The sequence below is a fragment of the Camelus bactrianus genome, chromosome 15 (genome assembly GCF_048773025.1).
Source record: "Camelus bactrianus isolate YW-2024 breed Bactrian camel chromosome 15, ASM4877302v1, whole genome shotgun sequence".
In the NCBI taxonomy this organism is placed as follows: Eukaryota; Metazoa; Chordata; class Mammalia; order Artiodactyla; family Camelidae; genus Camelus; species Camelus bactrianus.
In genome coordinates this window covers 66,315,866-66,343,364 of record NC_133553.1, presented here as the reverse complement: position 1 = coordinate 66,343,364, position 27,499 = coordinate 66,315,866, and the positions used below count along the sequence as shown (strand labels likewise).

The 27,499-nt window shown below is 53.5% G+C and overlaps 1 protein-coding gene across 2 annotated transcripts in view; it reads left to right on the top strand.

The window, feature by feature from the left end:
* Positions 1 to 27,499, top strand: part of SFXN5 (sideroflexin 5) — a 114,003-nt gene that overhangs the window by 65,514 nt on the left and 20,990 nt on the right. The window contains exons 10-12 of one of the 2 annotated variants that reach the window (XM_010963686.3): positions 8,324 to 8,414; positions 22,534 to 22,649; positions 24,692 to 24,777. In XM_010963686.3, coding sequence (XP_010961988.2) covers positions 8,324 to 8,414; positions 22,534 to 22,649; positions 24,692 to 24,777 — 293 coding nt within the window. The remainder of the gene's footprint in view (positions 1 to 8,323; positions 8,415 to 22,533; positions 22,650 to 24,691; positions 24,778 to 27,499) is intronic. The other variant, XM_074341310.1, reaches the window with a different exon arrangement.

Sequence of the window (27,499 nt, the reverse complement as noted above, 5' to 3'; positions counted from 1 at the left end):
ACAAGTGTCACGGCCCCAGTGGTTGGCCCGGCTCTGGCATTAATTAAAATGAGCCCCTACAAGCAGGCAGCGTGGATGGGGGCTGACAGGCCAAGGGCAGATCCCAGGGATTGAGGACCAGCTGTGGGGGAGGCCAGGTCCGGGGGGTCCAGCCTTCTCTCCGGGAGAGCCCTTTTCCCCTCACAGAAGAGCCCCTGACCCTGGCCAGCAGCCCCGAGAGTCAGGGGTGCCCAGCGCGCATGCCCCCAAACTGCATCTCCTGCTGGTGGCAGGGCCACTGGCGGGGGCTTAGCAGCCTTTTGGTGAACCCTCTAAATAGATTTGGCAATGTCTGGCTTCATGCTCGGGAATAAAAAAGAAATTTCGTCTTAAGTTATTTTTGAAAACTAGCAGTTTGTGTCTTTTAACAAAGGAAGCTCTGTCAGTGCTCACTGTGCTTGAGTTCGGGTGTCTGTGCTGAGCACGTCTGTGATCACCCCCCACGAGCCCTGGCTACTGGAGGGGGACCCATCACTCCCTTCCGGGGGACGTGTGTGCCAGGCACTTTGCAGGTGCTGGGGGCCCCAACGACTGTGTGTCCCCCAAGATGCCGAGACGGAAGCTGACGGCACTCTGTGGTATAACCATAATTAAGATGAAGGTAACTCTTGGGCGTGCTGGGACCAGGGGCAGGGCCCCCTCACTCACACAGGGCTGCCTCCTGTAAGGCAGACTGGAGAGAGGCAAAGGCAGGCTTGGGTGTTCCAGAAAGAGGGTACAGCACACAAAGAGGCACGTAGGAGGGGAGCATGACAGACTCCGGAAGCCGTCAGAAAATGGGTGTGGCTGCCATGTAGGGAGTGATGGTGATGAGGTGACGATGAAGCGGGGTGGGGATGGGGTCGTGAGTGCCTTGCTCAGGAGTTGGGAGAGTCATGCCAGGGACCCCTGCCTGGGCTCAGGGACCCAGGGCATTGCAGGGGGTGCAGGCAGAGGGGGGCTGGGGCAGAGGTCGTGGGGGGTTGGCAGGCCCAGAAGATGGATCAACTCGTGGACACGAGGTCCTGGATGAGAGGGGGCTGGAGAGGAAGGCTCAGGGCTAATGTCCCACGTGGACAGTCAGGCGCTGGATGGTGGAGCCAGAGTGTGGGGGTCGCTTCCTGCCTGGTCCTCAGATCTTCACCTTTAGCTGGTCCCAGCTGGCCCACGACTTTCCCTGCTGGAGAAGCACTGACCTCTTTTCCTAAAGGGCCTGGGCCCTGGAGGAGCCTTTCTGTGTAGGATGCCTTGATTATCTGTTAACCTAGACAGTGGGATGCAAGGAGGTATCCCAGGGGACCCTGGGCTGAACCCCTCCCCATCGCAGCTCCCGTTGCTTCCTGGAGCTCCAGGTCCCCATGATGGTCAGACTGGCAAATAATCATAATGGCGAACCCTTATGGGGGGTCCACAATGTGCCAGACACTGTTCAGGTGTCCATCTCCTAAAATACACCCTGAGCTAGCCCCTGAACCACAGGAAACACCAAACGAGGACACTGAGGCACAGAGGTGAAGTCGGTGACAGAACTGGGATTCAATACCAGGCTTAACCAGACACTATTCGCCTAACAAAAAGACACTTTTTCTACCTGCTCCCCTGTGCTGTCAGGAGGTGGGAAAAGCCAAGTAGTGCTCTTGGCTTCACGTTGGAGGAGCTGTTACTATGGCTTCTAGTAGACAAGTCCCGCCCCGATACCCTGAGAACAGTGGGGACTGAAAGAAAATTTTTGAGGGGCTCTTTAAGTATAACAAGAGGTTGCACCTCCACCTACCTTCGTACTTGGTTCCCAGGCGTTCTGCAGGACTGCACCTGGCTGGCCTCGTGCTTGCGGGTGTAGCTCAGGTCCGGGGTGCACCTCCGGCTGCCCTCCGTGGTCCGGGGTGCACCTCAGGCCCAGCTATTCTTCTCTGAGCCTGATGGAGGTAGGAGGCCGACAGCCTGAGGATTCAGTCCAGCCCGTGTTCTCACTGCTGTCACTCTGTGCGGCTTCCAGGTTGGAGGGCCTTTGTATGGACCCCATATCAGAATCCGCAGTGTTCTGAGGCCTGCAGATGGTGATGCTGGCAGTGGCAAGTCTGATGGGAATATTGGCCCCACATCTGTTCCGGGGAGGACAAGTTATTGTCCCTTCCTAGAGGGCAAGGGTCTGATGTAATTGGTTTTCTAGTAGGTGGTCGGCAGGTTCCTGTGGAGTGTGGTCCAGGAGTCAGGGTTGGTCACTGTTGCAGCAAAAAAAAGCCACACAGCTGCAGCCAGAGCTGACTGGCGTGTGAACCTGTGCATAGCTCTGTCTTGGCCGCCTTGACCCTTTGGTCTTGAGCCTGTTGCCAAGCAACAGGGTGGCTGGGGTTGCAGGACAGCTGACCTCCACAGAGGGTCAGGGGTCCACTTAGTTATTACCCAGAGTTTCTTCTACAATGCACGCCCTCTGGTGGGCATTTTTGGTACCTCACAGGTTCCTTGACCTGCCCCAGCCTTTGCCCCACTAGGGCCCACAAAAACCCCTGGCCATTTGATTACATTATTATCTCTCACCCAAGAACAGATCTCAGTTCTGACCTCATGCCATCCCTCCTTCCAGACATGCCCCTTCCACTGTTCTCCAGGGCCCCTTGGACTCCCCTGTGGAAGACGCTGGTAGAGTCTGCAGGGCCAGTTACGAGGAACGTGTTATTTCATGCTCCTGAAGCCTGCCGAGTCCCCTCCCTTCTTACCTGGCTGCCTCCTGCTCTCCCTCAGGGCTCAGTTGAGCATCCCCTTTCTCAGAAGCCTCATAGCCCTGGGGGCTGCCCCCTCAAGGCCCTTCCTCCTGGCAGAGGGGATGAACCGTCCACTCAGGTGGCCTTAGACCTACGTGTGCAGCATCTGGCCCCACAGAGCTGTGTTTGCCAAGGGGGACAGCAGTGGCTGCCCAAGGCAAGTCCTCTTTGTGGCTCTTTTTTTTTTTCCTGCCTCAGAAATCATTCCCTTGATTTATCTAGAAACATTCATTAAGGACATACTCATTTCACCAGGCATGAGACATTCAGTGAGGAATAAGAGAATGTATACAGGCCCTGTGCACAGCACTTGGGGCCTGTTGGGAGAGATGGATATTTAGTAAAGAGGCCGCAGGTAAAAATGCTTCTGTTCAATTCTGTTTTTCCTAACATGCATGCGTTACTCTGATTCCCTACATGTTAAGAAGGCAAATGGAGATACTTAGGGTCTGTGCTAGGTACCTGGAATGAAGAGTTCCATGTTCTGCGAGAGGCTGCAAAATGGGAGCCCTGAGCAAAAAGGAGGCCTCTCTGTGGGCCTGACATTTAAGCTGAAAAGTGAGGAAGCCAAGGGAGGGCTTGAAGGTCATGGAGAGCGAGAAGGAGGGAGGGAGAGAAGGGAAGAGGGACCGGGCTCACTGGAGGAGCTGGGTGGTGATGAGGTGGCTGGAGCCTCGCACCCGGGCCAGGCACTCATGCAGGGCTGTGTGAGTCTTTAAGTGCAGTGAAAAGCCACTGAAAGGCTGATGCACATTGATATCCAATTTTAGAAGACCACTCTGGCTGCTGTATGGAGAGTGGATTAGAGGGGCCAAGGGTGCAAGCAGGGAGCCCAGGGAGGAGGTGGACGGTTGTCCAGGGAGAAGTGATGGGCACTTAAGCTAAGTGGTGGGAGCAGAGAGAGAAGTTGCTGCATTCAACATATCCAGCAGATTAGAACAGGGAGCTCTGCGTGATGCCTGGACGGGGGGCACGAGAGGCTCCTGTCCAGGTAGAATCCTAGGTTTCTGGCTTGAGGAGCTGAGCTGGGAATGGGAGAGGCAGATAGAGTGTGGGTAGAGGAGGAGCAAGTAGCCTTTGCGTGCAGGGTGTGCAGGAGGAGTGCCTGAAGCCCACCGAGACAGAGGCATCCTACAGGGGCCCGATGTGTGGGCTGGAGTGGAGGACACAGCCTTGGTGGTGCAGGCACTGCTCCAGCCGCATCCAATGTCTCCTCGCCGGCCTTGCAGAAGCTGGGCTGCTGTTGGCTTGGAAGGACCTTCATCCTCCAGCCATCAGCCGTGTAGCTCACGATGCTGAAGGTCTCGCATCATGGAGCTCCCACCCCACCCAGTTTTTGTGCTGGTCAACGCTCATCTCCTTTGCAGGGAATTGCCAGGAAGCCGGTCTTCCCTCTTCTTCTCTGACCCTGTCAGCTGCTCATGGCAAATTTATCGGCCTGGGAGCCAGAGCTTGGAGAGAGGTGGTCAGAGGAGGTCCACTGCTTCCTCAGGCCATGGCTGGTGTCCCACTGGTCCTGGGCCCTGGCTTCTCCCAGGACCCCTGTCTGCTGGTCACACGGGGAATTCTTATGCAAAATCCACACCCTGTTTGGTTTCCCCTCCACCAAAATGGAGCCCCCTGTTTGGTTAATTTCTATTTTGTGGCTTATCTGGAGGCTGTTAAAAAAGACCCCGGGGGACCCTCAGCAGTGATTGTTTCATGTCTCATTATCTTTCCTGAACCCGATTATTAGCTCAGATTTTTCTGATCGCTAGCTGCTGTTCATGATGAGTTGTGTGCCATTAATGCCAGCTGGTTCCCTTAAACAGGACCCACCATGCCAGGGAAAGTGAGCTGGCATTCAGAGCCACCAGCCACTTGGCTTTTTAATTTTAATGGGCTCCACCAAATGTTCCAGGCCAAAGGGTACCCAAGGAACCAGAACAGACGGCTCCCAGCCCCCAGTCTGCAGCCCACCCTGGTTCCTTCCAAGGCTGAGGCCATCCTAGCTGCTGGGACAGTAAGGTCTGGATGGGGGCCTCCCCTGTATTTGTGCCTTCCTGCCACCAGACCCATCCTTGGTGAGTGGACAGGGTGACCTCTCCAGCTCCTGGCGGGCTCTCAGCTACACACATGCCCAGGCCTTTGCCCCATGTGGCTGATCCCAGCCCCTTCCTGGGGCTCAAGCTCATTGGCCATGCACTTAGAAAAGTGTGGTGCCTAACTAAATCTCACCCGTTCGTGTTGGGGAGATGCTGGTAGGCTTCGGGGAAGGGGAGGCCAAAAGAGACCCTAGACCCAGGCATTGTTTTCTCTTTCCTCCCACCTGGGGTGGGGAAGACAGGCTGGGTCACTCACTCGGCGCTGTGGGAAGGGAAGGCTTGAGGGCCGGAGGCAAGTCTGAGTGTTTGCTCTAACCACCGGCCACTATTCCTTCCTGCCCTCCCACCACCATCCAGCCCTGCCTGCCCCCAAGAGGCTGTTGGTGGAAGGGTTCGAGTTCCCTGCTGGCTTCTTGGCGAACTCCTGCTCCGCATTCCTCCAGCCCTGCCTGCATCTTTCCAAACAAATATGTCGGGTTTTGAGCCCAGGCCTGCTGTTTCCTAGCTGCCCAGGAAGAGGTGGTTCGAGGGCCTGTCTTCTCGGCCTGGAGCTGCCTTCCACTCCTCTGGGCCCCAGCTCCAAGCTGGTCTTTTCAGGGGGCTAGCTTTAAATGGCATGTCAGATGTTCCCCTTTGAGATGGAAGACAGCTGGAAAGTAAACAGCAAAGCGGTTAAGAGCAGGGCTTTGGAATTAGCAGACCGTGGGTCTGGGTCCTAGTTTTGCCTGGCTATAATAGTCTGTCCTTGGACAAAGTTACTTAACCTCCCGGAACCTGTCTGAACGTCTCTGAATCTGCAACAAGGGGCAACATGCCCCATCTACAAGCCTCGTAGTGGGGATTTAATAAAGACATTGCGATGTGCCCAGCACTTGGCCTGGTAACCCCGCAAGCCCCTTTCCTCCTCTTCTTCCTCATCACCAATGCCTGCCTGTGGGTCCTCCGGCCTTCCTCCACACTGGCAGTCTGTAGGAACATGGTCCCTGATACTTTGAGGGGCACGGGGGGACCATTTCTGAGTCCCTTGCCGCTGAGAGTGGGGAGACCTGGACTTGGTGAGTTCCATCTGCACGGCAGGGGCAGCCCTGAAGCAGGGTGTTGGGCTGTACCCCACAGGCCTGCAAGGCCTTACTTGCCCAGCCTCAAGACCAAAGAAAGAGCGCGGAGTCAGTGACAGAGACATCAGTGGTTTAATGGGTAGGGGGTCTGGCACGTCTGGAGCAAGGTCCTGGAGCACCAGCCCACTGATAAGTGGCAGACGCTGGGCAGGACATGGGGGCAGTCTTCCCTCGGGGCAGGGGGAGGTTGGCCGTCACACGGGGAATTGATGTCAGGTTGGCTCACCGGTTCCCAGGGAAACCAGCAGAGGGACACGCCCCTCGTCCCCCCTTCGATAAGAACAATCACTAGCTGGGCTGGGGGTCAGTATGTAAGAAGGCCAGTCCTGCGAGTAGGTGTGGGTAAAGCCCCCAGCCTGCCCCCGGCCCCGCCCACTGAAGTGTGTCCAAACTGCCACGTGCCTCTCTGCCTCCCTGCCTCCCTTTGAGCAGGCTGAGAGGACAAGGGTTGGACTCAAATGGAGGCCGGCACCTGAGAGCCCAGGCCGGGTTTGCCTGGCAGCACCCTGGCTCCGCGGGGTCCTGGGTGCCCAGGGGTTGGCGGGCTGTCCCTTCATATCCTGCCGGGTCTCACAGCTGTGGCCTGGCCTGGGCCATTCCTGCCGTGCTGGGCCCTGATTTGATGGCTGCGGGCACCATGCAGCCCTGGAGGCCTTCTCAAGGCTCTGTGTCTTCCCCAACAACCCAGGAGTTTGAGGCTAGAGCCAGGGCTGCACCAGACCCCCTCAGGCCAGGAGTCCTGCAGCGGCCTCGCTGCTTCTCCTTTGAAGAAGAATACACAGGGGAGGGCTGGCTCTCGCCTCAGCATGGGGGAGCAAAGACCTCTTCACACCCATCTTCTGGTCTGGCCACAGCATCCTCTTTTGTCTCTCCGTGCCTGTGCTCAGGCTGTTTCCTCCACCAAAGTGTCCTTCTCTCCCCAGTCTCATCCCGCCTTCCCCTCTTCCGAGAAGCCCCTCTTCCAGCTTCTGCTGATCTCTCCGTCCATTCACTTGTTTGCTGTTTCTTGCATTTGCTCGTCAGCCACTGATTTCTTGAGCACATGCTATGTACCATCCATTGCCCTAAGGGCTGGATGTACAAAGGTGACGCAGGCATGGTCCCTCCCTCTCATTCTGGTGGAGGCATCAGACCCAGGAACAGTGTACTGAGCCCTGGGAAGGAGGGGCTGCTGATGGGCGAGGGAGCGACTTTCTGCCTGGGAGAGGTGACGTCTTTCTCATACAGCTTCATGTATTGGGGCCCCTAATGCACCAAGCTCACACTGAACAGTTTTACAGGTAAGGAAACTGAGGCAGAGAAAGGTTAAATGACCTCTAGTGTTAGTGCCACAGCAGGTGGCGCTCAGAGGTGGGCCTTAAAGAACAATTGTGGACTGAGCAAAGGAAGGAAGGTATTTTGGGGGCAAAGGGACCAGCACGGGCAAAGACCTTGAGGTGAGAAACTCCCAAAGCACCAGTAAATAGCTGGCTAGACTCTGGAAGAGAGGACGTGGGGTGTTGGGGGAGTGGGGAAGTGAGGTTATGGAGGCGGAGACTGCTGCATGGAGGAGGCTGCACCTTCTTGCACAGGTCGTGGGGAGGAGGGGACATGGTGGACGTGATTGGACATGGAGTGTTCTAGAAAGGTGAGGGTCTGCATGGGAGATGAGCTGGAGTGGTAGTGCCCCAGGCAATGGCAAGGGGGGGCCCTGGTGTCCTGGGCTGGGTAAGGGGAGCTGGAATCTGGGTGAAGACGGACAGTGAGCCCAGGATGCCCGCTGCACCGCCATCCCACTCCAGGCTTAGCTCTGCAGTCGCCTGTGGGTCTCCCTCTGCTGAGCCCTCCAGGTCTGGCTGGGCCCATGCCTGGGCCCACGGTGCGGCCCCAGAAAGGTGTGCTTAAGAGGCTGGGTGGGAATGAGGGGGTCCTACACTTTATTTATTCACAGGTTATATAGTTTTCTAACAGCAACCACCCCACCAACCCTTTCCTCTCCCCAGAGAGGCTGTGTGTGTGTGTGCTGTGTCTCTGTGTGTGTCTCTGTGTGTGTGTGTTCGTGTCTGTGTGTGTGTGTGCGTGTGTGTGTGTGTGTGTGTGTGTGTGTGTGTGTGTGTGTGTGTGTGGTTAGCTGATGCTTTCCCCTCCCTCTTTCTCAGGGGTGGTTAACTGGGACAACTGGGCAGTGGCGCTTTAAATAGCCACACTCGGGCTCAGCGGCGTCAAGTGATGCTAGGATTTAGGGTCTGGGGCGCAGCTGCAGGGCAAGATGGTGCCCCTGACTCTCCGCTCTTCTCACAGCCTGCCCCTTCCTCCCACGGGCCGCGGCAGCACCACGCACTCTTTGTTTTCTCTTTCTAAGGTGAGCCTTAAGGTCCTGGTTCAGAAAGCCAACAAATTCACCCCGACCACCCGCCTTCTCGTGCAGAGATTTACGCTGCTCCCCTCCATAGGTAAGACTTGCACATACGGAGCGTCTGTGCGCATGCGCGCAGGCACGTGTGACCCACGTCCGGGCGCGCTGGGCTGCTGGGCTCTGGGGTAGCCGGGCGGCCCCTCCACCCCTCACTGACACGGGGGGCTGTCTCCTGGCTGGGGCAACAGGAGCAAAACGTGTAGATAGAAAAACAGGTGAGAGGGGCCCCACTTACCAGCTCTGTGCCTGAGATTCTGCTTTTGGCACAGGGATTCTTAACCTGGGGTCCCCAGATCCTCAAAGTGTCAGTGGATAGAACGCAGCTGATCGCGTGAACTTAGTTGGGGCAAATATTTATACTAACTTCTAACTGAAATTTAACATTTCCTTCTATTCTGAATGTAGGCAGCAAATCATAGTATAAGCAGGACCTGTGACTGTCACCAGTAAAAATCACAGATATTTTCATGTCACATTACAGTTGTTACTGGAATCTTAAAATATCATATGTGCTCAACACTAATTCAAAACTATGATATTGAATAGATCCACTGGTGGATCTTGCTTATGAATTCATTAGTTTAAAATCACATTTATTTCTATATCAAAATGGAAAAAATATTTGGATAGCTTACTTCAATGCAATCCCTTTGTAATCCTACATATTTTGCTTTATGCATTTAGAGGCATTATTTGGAGAGGGGTGCACAGGCCTCACCAGCCTGTCACGGGGGTTCCTGACACAGCAGTAGGTTCAAGGCTCCTGCTAGTCTAATACTCCCAGCCTCCGTGAGGTGGGCCCTTTACATTTCACGGGCCTCCAGTTATAGGTAGGTAACTGTCCTTGCACATGTGTGTGTGTGTTGGGGTGCTTTCACCTGCCTTCAGCAGAGTCTTCTGGTCTTGGGAGTCCCTGAGCTCGCCATAGATGCCCCAAGTCTGGGCCCTGGGATCCCGCAAAGCCCAGCCTGGCTCTTAAGAAACGAATGCCTTATTTGGAAAGTGAAAGTTTTTTTAAAAAACTAAAAAAAAAAATACACAACACTGAAAGAAACACAAGGCCAATTGCAACTAATCATCAAAGGAGGGAACTATAGTCGATGTCTTGTAGTAACCTACCATGAAAATGAAAAAGAATATGAAAAGAGTATATGTGTGTATATGTGTGCCTGAACATTATGCTGTGCGCCAGAAATTGACACAACACTGTAAACTGACTATCCTTCAACTAAATAAATAAATAAATAACTGAAATTGAAAAAAAAAAAAAAGAGAGAGAGAGAGAGAGAAGGAGAAGCAAGTGCTTAAATCATGACATTGAGTTCCCCATCTGATGGCGGAGGACAATGATGGGGCAGGCCCAGGAGGGGCATGAGGTCCCGTGGCCTCCCTGTTGCCAAGGCTCAGTCTGAAGACCCACGCTCATGGTTCCAACCTTGTTCTTCACCTCCAGGGCTCAGCTTCCCCATCTGTAAAATGGGGGCTCCAGTACCTACCTTCCTACAGCCTTGAGCTGAGGATCAGACGAGTCCACAGACCACTTCCATTCATAGGAAAGTGCTTTGAAGCACCTTAAAAGCCCCTGTGAGAAGGTGGGAGACCATTACTGAGCAGCCCCACCTCCTCATTGGCCCAGAGGCTAATGAACTCCCGGACCAACCGCCCGGCTCAGCCGACCCAGATAATTGCTATAGCAACTCCACACTTTTAATGAACTCTCAGCTATTTCTGGCATGGGCCATTAATGGAATAACTCTTTCGATCTGACTTTGTTAAGGGACCTAATTGAGTGAACACAGCTGCCGATCTCGTGTTCCTCGCCAACCCGAGCTGGTGGGTCAGATGCAGCCCGAGGTGGGGCAGCTCTCAGCTGCACTGGACTGGATCTTGGTCTCAGTCAAGATGTAATCTGTCCTTGAGCCAAACTTCAGATAACAACTCCACCAGGGCCAGGGTTCTGTTCCAGCCTTGCTCTGCCAGCTGTCTTGCTGTGTGACCTTGGAAGTGGTCTTAACCTCTCTGGGGCTCCCTCAGGAGGAGGGTCTCTGCTTTCAGGTTTGACCCTTTGTGCCACTCCCACCTGAGACTTCTGACCTGTCCCTCTTTGGGCTCCAGCCGATTCCTCTCCTGTCTTCTTGTTGGGGAGGAGGCACGGCCCCTAGCGCTGGTCCAACCACCACCAGCGCTAGGGTCTTGAGACCTGCGTATCCCTAGCCAGTGGTACAGGGTACACATGGTGAGGTTTGCAGCCCTGAGAATCTTAGCTTGCCAGGATCCTGAGAGAAGCAGGCCCCTTCTGGCTGTTTCCTCAGGCCCACTCTCCAAGCCTGGCTGTGGGCCTCCTGCCTCAGTCTCTCCGCCCAGACATGCGGGCTTCCATCTCTCTGGCCCTCAGTGTCCATCCCAGGCCCGTCTGCAAATGGGCACTTGCTGACGCCCCTGGTCGACACTAACACAGGTGTACAGGGTGAACAGGCATGGACCTCACCCTCCAGTACCTTAAAAGCCCCCTGGTCCTCTCAGGCCACCGACGAGTCCCTGCACTTGGCCTCCTTGTGCCTTATCCCCAGGAGCCTCTGGCTGGATAGAACACCTGTCAGCCCCACTACATGCCGGGAGCCCTAGGTCCCACCAGGCGTCTGCCTTCTGCCCATGGCAGGTGAGCCAGGCTGTGCCAGGCCACCATTATGGCCACTGAGAAGCCTGCTCAGGACTTGCTTTACCTTGTAGAGGGTCCTTGGCCATCTGGCCCCCTGGCCTGATGGAGACACAGGACTCATGGAGCCATGAGTGCCCTGGGGAGTAGGTTGAGGCAGATGGAAGTGATCGGATGAACCCTGGTTGCTGGGGTGGGGGATGGAGTAGGAGGGGGTCCTGAAAGGGTCTGTGTGCCCTGTGCTCAGCAATCACACCCCTCCTCCCTCTCCCCTGGGTGGGCTGGGAACTCGGGCTCTGGGAAATAAGGAGACTCCTGAGGGTCAGTTGCTTCTTCCCGCTGCTCTGCTCTTAATGGTGGCCTGGCACAGTCTGGCCTCACCTGCTGTGGGAAGCAGAGGTGGAAGCCTGGCTTCAAGACCGGGAGGTGGGAGGAGACCTCTCTTTACTGAGCCCCACTGCTGTCCCAGAGAGAGGCCTGGGGCTCCAGGGACAGGACTGCTGGTTCCTGCACCTGATTCCGCCGCTCCCACCCATCTCTGGTCTCAGACCAGACCCTTCCCACGGGGACTTCCGTGACAGTCACTGCAGGCCTCCCCCGGGTTTGCAGAGCTGTGCATCTAGGGGCCCCACCCAGCTCTGCACATCTCCCCCAGCAGGCCTCTGTCCCCCTCAGTTCTCCTCATCCTCATTCTGGGGGGACCCTCTGGCAGAGCGAGTCATTCTCATTTCTCAGAAGAACAGACAAATTCAGCCTTGCTGAATGTTATCCTGAGCTGGCCAAAGCCCAGGCTGTCCAGACTCAGCCCAGGGCTACTTCAAGTTCACCCAGTGAGAAACTGAGGGATGTGGTCCAGGGGCAGCTGGGGCTCCTTGGCTTCCCCCCACGAGCACTCTGCTAGTTCACCTCTGGTTTTTCAGCTGGGTTGTGTCCACGTATGTGCAACTGATGTGTGTGCATGCGTGTGTGCTGAGCACATGGGAGCCCTGCGGATGCTCACTGCAGCCAGTTCTCTCCCTCAAGGTGGTTTCAGAGTCTTGCTGTGCCCTGGTCTAGAACAGCGATCATGTGGGAAATCTCAGTTTCTATTTATACATGGAGATGTTAGGAAAGACGGTGCACCCAGGAGCGTGTGTGCTGGCATTGGAATTGATTGGGGACTGGTAATTAATTTGTTTAGACCTTAATTAATTCTTCAGTTCTTTCTTATTTGTGGACTGTCACGCTTAATTGTGTTCAGAAGCTCAAGCTTGGAGCAGGCCCTCCATTAATTGATGTGTGGTTGCTGTGAGGTGAAAGTTAATGGTTTGGGGAGCTGGACAAACAGCGTAATTGAAGGTCAGTCGAGGAGGCACTGGAAAAATACCCCCACCCCCTGGTCCAGCCACCAGTCTCCATGAGCAGAGTCCCTTCCAGGGGAAGCAGGCTCCACAAACAGCCTTCTTATGAGGCCTTGGGGTGGGGGCTGGGATGAGTGACGGGTAGGAGAGAGTGCCAGGTCCCGGGTGCCACAGCGGGGCACCGGGGAGAGGCGTAGACTCACCTTGGGAGAAATGGGCAGGGTGGGGGCTATGACCTGGAGCTGAGAGGTGGACCCCGGGGATCACCTGGCAAGCACCCGTGTATGTGGGGGGGGGGCAGGCAGGAAGCTCTGAAGGTCACCCCCAGGCTGTCTGGCTGAATCCACAGGGAGCCGGGGACAAGCACGTTTATTAGTTGTGTGCTAAGGAAGAGCCCCATCTGGGCCCGAGCTCCCGGCTGGGGAGACCTGACCCTCAGCACCAGCCAGCCGACTCCTCGCCCTGGGACTAACCTTGCTGCGTGGACCGGAGATGGCAGCCTCATCGTGCCTTCGCCAGGAAGTGGCTTTGTCCTGTGCGGTTGGCTGCAGTCCCTTGCATTAAATGTCACAGCTTGTTTCATCACCATGAAGAAGTCTCTGTGTTCGGCAGCGAGTCCCTCCTCGGGTGTCTGGGTGTCTTTGGGAGAGGTCTTCTGTTCATTCGCACCATTGTGCACCACGTCTACCCCCAGACCATGGTGGTCTTCTGGGCACTGATCCCCCTTCATTTGACTGCTCTTCCCGGGTGCTCAGTCCAGCCTTCTTCCCTTGTCCGGGAGGTGGCCCCGCGGGGTGCCCAAGCCCAAGGGTCAGTCCCTGGACCGCACCCCCTCCACCCCTCATCCCTTCTAACCTGTGGTTAGAAGCCACAGGTGCTCTTGTGTCTGCTGTCTGGGCCTCGTGACTTACGCTCCCTCCATCCAGGTCAGTGATACTTCACGTGGCATCCACGGCCCTGAGGCTGTCCTGGAGGCCCTCGAGTCACTTCCTTGACCTGGCCTCTGGCCTTGCTTGTACCCCATCGCACTCTGCTGAATCTTGTGACGTCCTTCCTGCCTCCCTCGCTGGGCCCCAGGGCTTTGCACATGGCCCTGCTTGCCTGGAGTGCCCGCTCTTTCCTGCTACCTCAGTCCCACCCCCTGCCTTCTCTTGGCTGCCAGGTCGTTGTTTCTCACTTCAGACACCGCCTCCTCCAGGAAGCCCTCCCTGGTAGCCCCAGTCGGGGTTAGACCACAGCACCCTGTGTGTGTCTGTGTCTATCCCGAAACTACTCATTTTGTTTCTCAGTCTGCCTCCTTTATCAGACTGTGAGCCTCCCTCAGACAGGGGCTCGATCTCATCCATCACCAACCCCCAGAGCCCCTATGTGCTTGGCACACAGTCAGTGTTCAGCGTGGGGTTGTTCGGTGATCAAATGAGTGCTTTGGTAGAAAAGGTTTGAAATTGGGCTCCCGTAGTGAAACCCCACCCTGATGACACTGGTGAACACATTCTGCGGCTGCTTGGACATTTAGTCTGGGTTTTTTGTTTTTTGTTTTTTGTTTGTTTTTTTTTTTCATTTTTAAAATAGTTTTTTGAATGTTCTGTTTTCTTACATACTTTTCTTATATTCTTGTATTTCTTATATTCCTTTCTCTATCACTGTCATTCACACAGCCGGCAGGCCTAGGGGAATGACCAGGTCATCTTGGGCACATTCTTCAGCCTTTCTGGGTTGGATCTGAATGGGTAGGTGGAACTGGGCGGGGTGCCAGAATCAGGGGCAGCCCGAGAACTGACATAGGGCCCCGGGGTATGCCAGGCCCCAAGAGGAAAGGGCCAGTGGGGCCGAGTCAACCAGAGGGGCGTCTCCAGTGGTGTGTCCTAGGGCTCTGCCTTCAGTCTTATCTGCCTCGGTCAGAGGAGGCCTATAGGTGACGTTCAAGGAACAGGGATAGCAACTTGGCAGTGGTTATGAATTCACGAGCAAGAGGACCAGGATCTGGAAAGATCTCATAAGGTTTGACGTAAGGCTTGCTGTCCAAAAATGCAGCTATACAAGTAGAGAGGAGCTCAGACCTCATCTAACCAGCGTCCTTGGGACAACGACCCCGGAATTTTGTGGGCTGTACACTCAGGGAAGGTCTGCAGTGTGGAGTGTGGCTCTGATGAGGCTCCCCCCGATTGCAGCTGCCTTGTTAGAGACAGAGAGGCCAGAGTAGAGAAGCCTGGTTAGTTCTGGACCCCACACATCCAGAATAGCAAGGGTAAGTGGGGCCAGACAAGAGTAGTGAGATCCTCTGAAAAACTGACAGTCTGTTATTAGAATGAGCTGACTGACGCCTGGGTTGGGGAAGTGTCCGAGTTGCCACCTGATCCAAGAACCTGAGAGGGGCACTCATGTGATCAAGTCACCTGTATCTGGGCAGCTTGCATACAGTAGGCACTCAGTGATTGCTTACTGAGTGAATGGCCTTCCAGTTCAGATATCTTATAATTCCTGAAATCCAGAAGGCAGAGAAGTGCAGAGGCAGAGAAGGGGGAGAAGCATGAGGCAGGGGAGGAGGGGTTGTGGGTGCGGGAAGACGGGGTCTGGTTGGGACGGGACGGGACGGGCCGGGCCTGTGGCGGAAGGGGAAGGGGACACGGCATACTGGGGCCTTAAATATTAGCTGAGAGTAAGAGCTTTTTCTGATGATGACTGGGGAGCCATTGAAGAACCCCCAGCTAGGGAGCAGCTGCGATCAAAGGGTACATTGCAGCAGGAACCTTTGATTAGGAGGTCCCAAACCTCAGGGTCAGCCTTCGCCTAAATTTATAGGCTGATTTTTCTAATCCAGAAATCCCCAGTTCTGAGTTTGTGACACTTCAGTACAGGTTGTGAAAGTCTCCCCCAATTCTCAAGATATTTAAAGGAAGATCTGTGCCTTATAGCCCTGCCTCTCAGGCAGAATGGTGGCGAATATCATGAAATCAAGCAAATATTAGGGTGTAAATCTCCTTACTCCCCTAAAGACCGAGGGGCCGTAGTCTGGTGCGATTGGAGTGAGTGTGCATATGTGTGTGTGTGTACACACATGTCTGCTTGCAAATACATAGACTGTGTGTGGCAGGGACATGAGAACCTGGCTACAGTGGTTGCCTCTGGGGATGGGAGTGATGCTAAAGGTTATTATTTACCCTTTCACGTGGTATGGATGGTTTACTGGGTGTACTTGTTACCTACAAAATAAAAGAGAGAGAGGAAGTAGAGCTTGGAGATCTTTGTCCAATGTCAATGTGGAGCCAAGATGGAGGCTCAAGTCTCCCGGTTGCCTCTGGAGTGTTTATGTTTTAATAAAAAAGAATTTTTTTTCTGATAATACATGATGGCTGTAGAAGTTAAACAATCCCCAGAGATGAGTTTCATAGATACCCCTCCAAATTCAAACAAGCATCTACAAGTGTAGCCATCTCTGCCTGTTTATTGCACCTATATAAACAGAAATATGCCTTTATAAATATATATTTAATACAAATGAGCTCATACTATGTATAAATCATTTATTAACCTCATGATAAATGTTAAATGTCTTTTGATGACAGTCATAAAATTCCAACGTATCCTTTTAACAGCCACAATAATTCATTCTGTGACTTTTTAAAATTATGAAATATTATTTCAAACACATAGAATATTATAGGAAATAGAGAAATAAAATATCAGAGGCGCCCGCAGCCTTCTGTGCCCTCTGCCTTTCTGATTCTGGTTTCCTCCTTCTCTCTCTCGGGGGCGGTTGTTGACGTGCATCCTCCCCATCTGTACTTTTACGTTGTATCATATACGCATATATCATAAACCAGAAATTGTATTGTCTGTGCGTTAAGTTTACATGAACCGGGTCGCACTGTACATGTCCCTTTAACTTTGCTCTTCGTTGTGGTTTTGAGATTTATTTATGTTAATACCTGTGCGTTCATTTCAGCTGCTGTAGGCTGTGTGACTCTTCCGCAGACTGACTGGGGACATCCAGGTTGTCTCCAGTTTCTCGCTAGTGTACACAGTGCTGCACCGGACAGCCTTGCACACATGTCCACGTGCACATGAGTAGGAGCTTCTCCAGGCCACAGGTTTTCCAACAAACACCTGGGGAGCTCTAAAAAGAAATGCAGACATCCGGGTCCTACTTGGGATTTGGTTTCAGTTGTGCAGCGAGTGTTGAGAATACCAGTCTAGGGTCTGTACCTCGATGTGGAATGACCATGTCAGAGGGATTGCCGGTCTCTGCTTCCTCCTTTTACTCCACCAGCAAGGTTTGAATTTTTGTCCCCCTACATCCTCTTCAACATTTTGGTGTCATCCATCTCCGAAACAGTTGTCCGTTGGAAATGGTTCTTTTCTCATTTTAATGTGTATTTTCCAATTCCTGGTGTGGTTGAGAATCTTTTCTTAACTTAAGTATTTCTTTTATGAATTTTCACTCGAGTGTTTTTCGGTAATTTTGCTCACTGTATCTTTTTCTTAATAATCGTTAAAGCTCTTTATACATTTTGATGGATATTTTTGGCTGAAAGTAACAGAAACCCTCAACTCAAGCCAGCTTAAATAAAAAAGGGATTTATTACTTTGCAGAGGTCGAGTCTCAGTCGAGGCATCCGGGGTCATTCCTACCATCCCTCTGCTCTGGCAGGGGCTTCATCCTCAGGCTAGCTCCCTTTGTGGTTGTGAAGTGGAAGCAGCAATTCCACACATCCCATCCAAACCCACCACTGCCCAGAGGACCGGAGGCTCTGCCTGCCACCTCTTCTTAAGTGGGAGAAGACCTTTCTCAGAAGCCCCCGCAGACGTCCCTCTTTGGCTAGGATTGGTCACGTGTCCCTTCCTAAATCATCCACTGGCAAGGAAGGGGTTATTACAATTAGTTTAGTCTGGTCTTTTGGGGTTAGAATAGCTACGGGGAGTCAGTCACCATGACCCTCCATAGATTAATATCGGTAGTCCTTCGTCATGTTTAATAAATACGTTTTCCCAGTTCCCCATTCCTTACAACATGGCTCTTAAATAGATCTCAAAGGCCATGTTTCTCAGTTCTTAGATGCCTCGGTCATAAGAGGCATTAATGTAATAGCCTTCCAGAAGAGGAGAGGGTTATATTTCATGTTCATCTGAAGGAATAAACAAGCATTCACTACACATTCAATCCAATTCCACAGACTCTGAGTCTCTGCCTTTTTCACATTCTCCGATTCTCTGTTGGACATTGATTGTTAAACACAGCATCACGGCCACCACTGCTTTTTGTAATCCCTGCCTCTAATCTTGACCCTTTTAGCCCCTTTTAACTTGACAGGATAATTTCAAAGCGTATAAAAGATTATTGGGTTTTTTTTTTTCATTCCCTATTTGGTTATACTTGTGGTTGCATTTTTTTTTTTCTTTACTTGAAGGAAAAAATATTCTTGAAGTTCATCAGCTTCTTTGGGAAGTTTCTGACGTATAGATGCCGAAGTGTAAAACCCATGAATAGGTCACACCAACCCCTGCTGGTTTAAACATTTTTCCAGTCTACTTCAAGAAATTTGGCATTTTCTTTTCAATTTTTAGACACGTAAAACATGATTACATTCCCATTGTAAAAATGCAAACAGCATAGAAAAATTTAGGGTTAAAAAAAAGTGGAAGTCCTTCAATAACCTCTAATTCCCAAATTTAGTTCTCCTCCCCAAGGGGATGACTCGGTGAGGTGTGAACCTTCCAGAACATTACCCAGGGATTTATGCACACGTGTGTGTGTGTGTGTATCAGTTACAGGGTTTTGCAGTCAGTAAATCATCCTGCACATACTCAGTAACTTTGTTCATGTAAGTTTGCTTTGGCCATCTTCCCATGTGAGTTCCCTAATGGTGGACATTTAGGTTGTTTCTAATTATTTGCTGTTACAAACACAGCTATAATTAACATCCTTGTAAATGTCTCTTTGTGCATATGGGCAAGCATTTCTTTAGGGGAGCTATCTATGGTTTGGCAATTTCTGCTGCCTTTAATTGCATTGCCTGGTATCTGGCAGACGATCTTGTGCATGTACAATAACTTTTCATGTCCATGCTCCATTATAGTGTAAGTTTTAAAAAGATGTTTTAGGCAACAATTAGGAATCTAAGTTTAAGTTCAAATTCTGTGTGGATTGCTGTGGGCAGCTGACGTGGCACTTGCATGAACAGATACCTCTACACGTGGCTGATTTCACCTATGCACAGGCAGTTGTGATGGAGAAAGGGTAAGTTCCCCCCTGCAACACACACTGTAAGGCACATGGTGATTTTTATAATGTTAAATATGAGTAGATGCCTCTTAAAACAGAGGAGTTATGGCTTTTGATTTTCCCTAGATGAATAGCCCATTGCTCCACTCCCATATTTGAATGGTCCTTTCCATGGGAGTTGATACAGCTGCACTGACGCAGTTCATCTCCTCTACAGGTGGGGGTGTTTCTGGACTATTAACTCCATGGATCAATGCATCTGTTCCGGTGCGGGTTCAGGGGGCAAGCTCCCCTGCAGTCTTCTTTTTGAGACTTTTCTTGCACACTTGTCTTTCTGTCTGACTGTGCTTTCTTCCTCCCCACACTGTCCCTTTCACATGGGCACTTCATTAGCCGTTCACAATCTGCATGATTTTGCATCACGTTGGGTCTGATGTGAGAACATCTGTAGCAGTCAAGAGCATATTTTCCTCAGGACTTGGCATCAGCTTGGCATCAGCACGAAGCAACCTCTCCCCCCCCCTCATTCTTTCCCTCTCCCTTTCTCTCATCCCATGACATCTCCCGGCATCACTGCTCCAACATCAGTTATGCCTGAGTCTTGAATGGTGTCAATCTGAGATGAAAATGTGCCAGCTTTCTTAACATTGTCACTAACAGACTGCTTAATTAACCTGCTGATACCGTCAATAATAGATCTTTTTGGTGTGCTTGAAAGGAGACCCATAGCCCCTGGTTGGTCTCTCTCTCTCTTTTTCATTTGCTCAGTCTCTCAGTGTCTGTGTCTCCAGAGCTGGACTTCCCTGGAGTGCGATGGGAGGGATCTGGGAAGGTTTGAAAGGAAAACAGCAGACCTGAAAGTTCTGGAAGGGATCATGTAAGTGAAACCCCTGAAACAGACTGGCGCTCTCATTGCTCAAAGGCTAGTAACCAGTGCATACAGCAGGTGCTCAATAAATGGCCAACCGTTATACACAGTCAACAGAAGAGATCGCAGGGCACGCACCACTGGAGTAGGCAGTAAGAACTGTGGGTGTTCCAAGGGAGAAGCCTGGGGTTGCCATCATTCTGGCGTTTAGGGTTTTCTCTGTCTTTTCCCCATCTGGGCAGCTTAGATGAGAAGTGGGCTCCGTCATCCCCAAATGTCCCGGAGGGGAGAGAGACTGGGTCCTCACTCCCTTTCATGCCTTGTCCTTCATCTCAAGTGGTATTGTGTTTGAACCAAAGGCCTGCTCTGTCCTGCTGAGGCCACATCGCATATCCAGAAACTTCAGAGAGCAGGAGATGCCACCACAAGCCTGGGACAGCTCCATCACCTCCAAAACCACACTCTCTCTTCTCTTTGTCTCCTACACACACACACACTCGCACACACACACGCACACACACACGCACAATTGGGCTAGACGTGTCTCCGTCGTCCCTGGCTTCTCTCTCCCTGGCCAGCCTGTGAGCTCAGCCAGCACCCGGAGATCCCTTGGTGACACTAAGTGCAGCCCCTCCTTTTACACCCAGGCAGAGGGTGGAGTTCGCAGAGTGAGCTGGTGGCTCCTGGCTTTAGGTAGATGCTCCTCTCCAGGACCACATTCCTGTGGCCTTGTCTTTACTGAGATGGTGTTGATGTTGGTGTTGGTGTGGTGGCGGTGGAAGAGGTTCTCAGAGGGCAGAGACTGATGCCTTTCAGGGCAGAAAACCCCAATATCCTCTCCAGTGGTTTTGTTGGGTCTCCTGGGTACCACGGACCTGGCAGTCCCAGGCGTGTGATGAATGCAGTACATTCACGCCACCACTAGAGGGCGTGTCACTAACACAGGCCAGGTGCCCCATCCCAAGGCCTCTCTAGGGGCCCTTCTGAACCTTGAGCACTGGGGGGCCCTGGGGCTGTCAGGAGCTCACCTCTGAGGATGAGGAGGGGGAGACACAGGACGAGGATTCAACCCCAAACCCAGCTGGCCCGAAACCCAGGCTCCCATTCTCTCTTCCTTTACTTCAAATTCACCTGTTAGTCTCTGAATGTGTGTAAGTCTTGGGTTTTTCAACATCAGCATTGCTGACATGTTGGGCCAGATAATTCTTTGTTTTGGGGACTGTCCTGTGCATTGTAGGAAGTTTAGCAGCATCTCTGGTCTCTACCCACTAGATGCTGGTAGCAAGGTACCCCCTGCTCTGCCCCGCCCCCGGTTGTGATCACCAGGAATGTCTCCAAACATTGCCAAATGTCTCCTAAAATTGACCCCAGTTGACAGCCCCTGTTTGAGACAGGAGAGCATGCCTGCTGTGGAGACAGGAGGGATCAGTGCCGAAAAGGTCTGCCCGTGGTTCCCACTGCGACTGTGTCGTGTGGAAACATGAGAGCTGCTCGGAGATGGCATATGTGCTGTAAATCCATTTGAAATTGTATTTGGTCTCCTGCTTTTCTTCTCCAAAGACTGCAGAGCATCTCAGTCTTCCCCTCTGTTTATTCCACCTCCCCACTTTATTGAAACAGGAGACTGAGGCTCCAAGAACCCCAGGACCTCAAGCCGCCCCTCACCTGCAGAGCCCTGTCCCCCAGCTGCAAGGGCCCTGGACTGCTCTGCTCCCCAGGGTTGGCTTGGGCACCAGGAGCATCTGCGGTCCTCCTCCCTCTCCACCTGCCCACTAGGCCCTGCCGCCCTCCAGCTCCCCAAACCCTGGTGCTCCCCCCTCCACTGGAGGGAGTGGGGAAGCAGCAGGTGTTGATGCTAATCAGCGTTCACAGCCCAGAACTGCAGTCGCTCCCAGGCTCACACACTCCCCAAAATTAAACACTCATTATACAAAATTAATTGACATTAATTAGCAAAAATTAAAACTTTAAACACAGCAAGGCGCTTTTGGGGGAGGAGTGAAGCAGGCGGGCTCCACATTTGTCACCCCCCCAACTCCCCACCCTCCCACCACCCCCGAGTCCCCCCACTTCCATCTTGGAGCAGGGCCGGAGGAGTTCAGGTGAGGTCAGCACTCGCACCGCGCCCTGGGCTCTGGCCTAGCCGTGTGAAGCCCAAGGGAGAGGAGCCGAAAGAGGCTCCCTGTGCTAGTCACCAACTGATGGGAGCCCCCCCCCAACTCTGGCATTCTGTGCTTAACTAAGGAGCCAGGAGCCCTCCCCTCAGTCCAGGTACCCATGATCTCAGCTGCGATGGGGAGGCGTGGCCAAAGGAGGAAACCCACCCATCGGAAGTAAGAACGCAGAAGGTATGCCTTTACTGTGCCTGACCCCCACCCCCCTCTCCTGCCCCAAGCCCTTCCATTTGTGTATCCAAAGGATTAGGCACTGTAGCCTTTCAGCTCGGTCCTACTTCATTGCGTGACCTCAGATAAGTCACCCCCCCCTCCTCCGAGCCTCAGTTTTCCATCCATATGATGAGGGGGTGGTGCTGGGTGAGCACTGAGGTTCCTGCCTGCTCTGGCACCTGCTGTCAGGAAAGCAAATCTCTGGGAACTTGATCCACTCTGAGGAGCGAGGGGCTAAATGTAGGGGGCTGGCATTTCAAGAGGATGCCCAGAAAGGCAGCCCTAGGGACTGAGGTGCTGACAGTGGAACATCAGACACCAGTGGAGGATGCATCTTCAGGCCAGAGCGCCTCCCAGAGAGGCCTCCACTTTGCCTGCCTGTGGGGCTGCCCCTGAGGAGTGGAAGGCAGGTTCCTTCATAACCGCCGCTCTCAGCCCCGAACAGTTTCCCCCTCCTCTCCGACACTGGTCATTTTCCACCTTTGCTCACCAGGTTCCCAAAGGCCCCTCACCAGGCTGATAGGCAAGCGGGCAACAGAACCACACCTTCAAGGACTGTGTCTGAACACAGACTCGGCGTTGATTCAACACCTTTGTTGCTTGCTGCGGGCGGAGCCCAGTGGTCTTCACAGGGTAGAATGCCACCCTCCCCGCTCATTCCTGCTCCCCTGTCTCTCTCCAGCCAGTGCCAATATCTGCAACTTGGTCCTGATGCGGTACGGGGAGCTGGAGGAGGGGATTGATGTCCTGGACGGTGATGGCAACTGCGTGGGCTCCTCCAGGATCGCAGCCAGACATGTGGGTTTTCCCAGGGCTCAGGGGGCAGGCCGGGGGGGGGGGGGCTCTGGTTGATTTTTCCTGAGCATTTTCATTCCACAGGGCTTCCATCCACAGCGCCCTTGCTTCGTCCTCGTGATCGCTACTCCTCACTCCGCCCCTATCCCATGTGTATGAGCCCAGGGCCTCAGGTCTGGCCCCAGCCACACCTGCCCCTTGATCATCCTTTCTTCTCTCTAATGGCCTTCTCATCACCGCTGTGAAATGTGCCCATCTCTTGTCCCAGCCCCTCAGGAAGAGGTTTCTCTGATCTGTTAATTGGTGAGGGCAGAGGAGACCCCCCCAGAGCTTTCTTTCCCTTCCCCGGGACCTAGGGCCCTGCTCCTGGGACCTTCATGTCCTCCTGGGTAAGAAGAGGATGCTGGGCAGCGAATGCTTTGTGGTTTTGTGCTAATTGGCACTCCTGCAGGTGATGCGTCACTAGGGAGTTAGTGTGGCCGAGGTGCAGGGATTTTGGGCTTGCAGGAAGCCACAGGGTGGTTTAGGGAAGAATATTTTGTTACAAGAAGGCCCTCTTTCACTTCTGGTTTCCCCAGCCTCACCCACTCTAGCAGTTGTAATTAAAAAAAAAAAAAATCCAGTCTGTTAGTGCCTCTCCCTGTGCTTTCCAGCCTTCATCTTCATGGCTATTGGTGGCTCGTCCTGCTCTGGCCTCCAATTGCTGGGACAGGGCGGTCACCTGTGAGGTAGCTGAACATTCATCTCTGCTCCAGCCTCTGTCCTGCCTCAGCTCCCTCGTGGGGCCCCGAGACTCACTCTTCAGTGACGGAAGAGTCCTCTTGGTCCTGGTCCTTCCCTCCCCACTGATCTCAGGGAAAGTGAGGGCCCGTCCAAGGCTTGTGAGGGCCAAGGGGCTCGGGGGTGCCAAAGCCAACACTGCGTCCTCTGCTCCCTGCACTGCTCTGGGGCCCCCGGTCATTCTCGCACCTGTTCCAGAGACTGGAGGGACCCTCTCCCAGGCCTTCTTGAGGCTGATCATGAAGGACTCAAGTTCCTGGGAGAAATATTCAGCCCTGAGCCCATCATCAGAGAGGATTTGGCCTCAATTTCTGGCCTGACCCTGGCCTCCTATCCCACCCTGTCCTCTTCCCGGACTTGCTGTGAGGGAGGGCGACCATGATCAGGCCTCCTCGTGGTCCGAACAGCAGGCAACCAAGCTCTTCTGCGGCCCTGGGCTTCCCTTGTCCTGGCCCTGTCAGCCCTGGCTGTCTGGGGAAAGACTCCAGGGACCCGTGGGTTACAAGACATTCCTGGAGCCTTCTCTGAGGGCCGGGAGCCCATGGGGTTAAAGAACTTCTTACCATGATGGTCAGAGTGCAGATCTGCCACTGAGCTTTGCCTTGACCGAGCCCTGCCCACCCAGGAATCCCGAGGGAGCCCCCAGAGCCAGGCCCCGGGAAGACAGCAGACCCTCAGCAGAAGAATTTCCCCCTTTGAAAGCCGACCTCTTGTCACTCAGGAAGACTCTCATCCAGAGCCAAGAGATGCCAGATCCTCTAAATCTTTGTTTTCAGGGGATGTCAAAAAGAAAAAAGTAAATCCCAGAATTTCTGTTCTCCCTGGGCCCCGGGAGCCTCACGCTCCCCAACTGTTTGTTCGGGTCCTTGCGATGCCTGCTTTGTTTTCAGAGCATCTCAAGTCCTCCATGTGCTTCCTCCCCAGCCCCTGCACCCCGCCACCCACCCCGCCCAGGGCACCTCCCTGGGCGCAGGCCCCATCCTGGGGGCGCTTCTGCTCTGCCACCCCTCCCTCGTATGTGGCAGGTGACGGGGATCTGCTCTTTTCAGATGAACGTGCTGGGAAGACGGGGTGGCTTTTTTTCTGTTGTTCAGAATACAGCTTTGTGAGCAAGTCCATGAATTATTCTGCTCAGCCAGATGTGCTTAGCAGTGGTACACACACCTAGGGGCTCCGGTGCAGGATTTGCTGCCAGGAGGCTGTCCCACCCCTAGAAACTCCCCCCCCCCCCCCACTGCTCACCACAGCCTCTGCTTGCCCCTCAGGCCCTGCTGGAGACGGCGCTGACGCAAGTGGTCCTCCCCATGCCCGTCCTGGTGGTACCCCCAATCATCCTGTCCATGCTGGAGAAGTGAGTGGGGGCCCAGGACAGAGGGCCAAGGGCAGGGGAAGGGGGGCCTGCTGGCCCAGGTCAAGGGGCCTGGTTTGTTCAGACTCCCCCAACAGGGCTGCTGGAATTATTCTGTGTGCTGGAGCCTACGCTGGGTGCTAGGAAGGATGTCCAGACGGACAAGGTGGGCCCTGCCTAGGAGCCATCGGTTCCGGGGTGTGCTTGCATGTGTGTGCGTGTGTGTGTGTGCGCATGTGCTCTGCTGGTGCAGAGCGTGGGACCAGTTGTGAGGACAGAATCTGAGGACTGTGGTGGGAGGACCAGACTTGGGGACTGTGCGCCCCTTTCAGGCGTCTGCCATGAGGCAAGCCACCTCACTGAGCCTCAGTTTCTCCATTTATAAAATAATAGTGCTAACCGCCCTGCCTGCCTCAGAGGGCTGTTCCGAGAACACACATTTGTCCTGACTGTAAAGAAATCAGGGGATACGACAGTCAGAACAAGGATAGAGTGATTCTGTTAATTAATGAGCGTGGAATTGAATCATGAAGATGGAAATGCTGCTGGAAGGAGAGGCTGAGGAGAGGAGGAGGGAGCAAGGTTTGGGCAGGAACTGAGGCCTCGGGTAAGTCTAGCAGGAAGAGACAGGAGGGAGCGAGGAAGGGTTCCAGGCTGGGGGCAGAAAGATGAGCAGAAGCCTGGAGGGCTGGTGCAGGTAAAAGCGAGGAGGGGATCGCCCCCTCCCCCCGGGGGTCCAGCCTGGGAGGGGGCACCTCAAGGCAGGCTTTGGACTTGGGGGCTGTGTAGGATAAGGACGGGGTTGGGGACACTCCATCTGGGGTTCTGGGGCAGGGGCTTCTGCCCAGTTTGGGGACCTTCTTAGTCCCACAAAACCAATTACAATAACAGCTAATACTTATGAAGCACTTGCTACATCACCCAGTCCTCTCTCAGTCAGGTCTCTGCCTGAATGCCGTCTCCTCGAGATGTTCCCTGACCACCCCATCGAGAATACGGCCACTGTGACTCCCTCCCCACTTACACTGCCTTATTTTTACTCACAGCATTTATCAATATCTGAGGGTCTTTATCTAGCTGCCTGCTCCATTAGAATGTTACCTCCACGGAGGCAGGTAAATTCCCTTTTTTCCTGCCCTGTGCAGCATCTAGCGTAGTTCTTGGCACATAGCGGATGCTCAGTACGTGTTTGTTGAATGAATAAATGATCTCATTAAACGTTCGCAATGTTGCAATGGGGTGAGTATGGTAACCCCATTTTACAGATGAGGGAAGGAAGGCAAGGAGAGATTATAGCACCTGCTTCCAGTCATACACTAGGAAGTGGCAGAGCCAGAGTGGCTCAGGAATATGGCTGCAAAGCTGCTCTTCCTACCACACTGGCTGCCTCTTGGGTTTTCAGATCACATCACATAATCAGCATGTCTGTGGAACCCACCCTGCATGGAGATGCAGGAGGAGCAGATTTGGGGGCATAGCCTGAGAAAGCCTGGTTTTGGTAAGGGTGTGACCCACACGCAGGTCAGCTGCAGGACCCGGCAGTGTGTGCACAGGGTGAAGGTGACCTTGAGGGGAGGGAGCATTATGGGCTCAGAAGCAGGTAGGATGTTCCAGAGGAAAGGGGCTGCAGCTGGTTCTGAGAGCAAGACAGGATTTGGGTGGAAGGGAGGGCTTTCTGGGCAAGGGGTGGGCCTGTTGTGTGGACGTCATTGTCGAAGAGCCCAGCCCAGCAGAAACAAAGCACGCTTGTCGAAGCCAGCTGGGGGGGTGATCGCTTTCTCCCTTTACAAGAATGGGGAGGTGCAGGATTGCGGTGGGCACCTGATCAGGGGATGGCATGTTGAATATTGAAATTTAAGAAAATTAATCTCCTTCAGAAATTGCAAAAATAAACAAACCCTGGGAAGCAATAGCTTTTGTGCCCCTGAGCCTTGTAGACACAGCTCCTTGGTGAACCGAGTCTGTCCCCGAATGCCAGTGACTGTAAGTGCACATGAGGAGACCACCAAGCAAATTAGGAAGGGAGGGTTTCTGTCCTCAAGGCTCTTGACTTCTGAACCTTGGAATTTGCTTGGGGAAAATGTGGTCTGTGTTGCCTTTCTTGTGGCATCTGTGTTGGGTTTGCAGAAAATTGGAGTGATGGTTAGTGTACCTTTGGTTTGAGTACTTAAACTTGGCTTTGGGAGGCATGGGAGTTGAGGCGGGATTGTTCTGGTCCCAGCCTGGAATCTGCCTGGAGCCCAGGCACCCAGTCAGACACTCCCTGAGTGTCTGGCTCAGCTCAGGGTCCAAGGAAGCCCTCGGGTAAGTAGAGGCGGGTTAGCTGCTGGGTCTCCTGCCAGACTTGTGTTTGGTCGATCTGTCCCCGAAGATAGAGCTTGGCACTTCGCACCGTCCAGCAGGCCCCTGGCTCTTGGCTGGGCCCCCACGGAGCACCCGCTAGCCTTCCCAGGCAGGGAGGTATGCTGATGGTAGGGCGTCTGCTCAAGAAGCTGATGGGGGAGGCAGCCCCCTGGACCCTCAGGGAGCCCCGGTTGGGTGAGGGAGTCAGGACAGCCAGGGAAAAAAGACAAAAGAACACTTACAAAGCAGCCTACTTGCAAATTAATGGAGTGCAAAATGAAACCCGCTCCAAGTGCTGAGGGAATGCGCAGCAATGGGGAGACAAGCTGTTGTGTGGCGGTTGCGGCTGGGCCGGCTGGCTTCCCGGCCTCAGTTTCTCCTC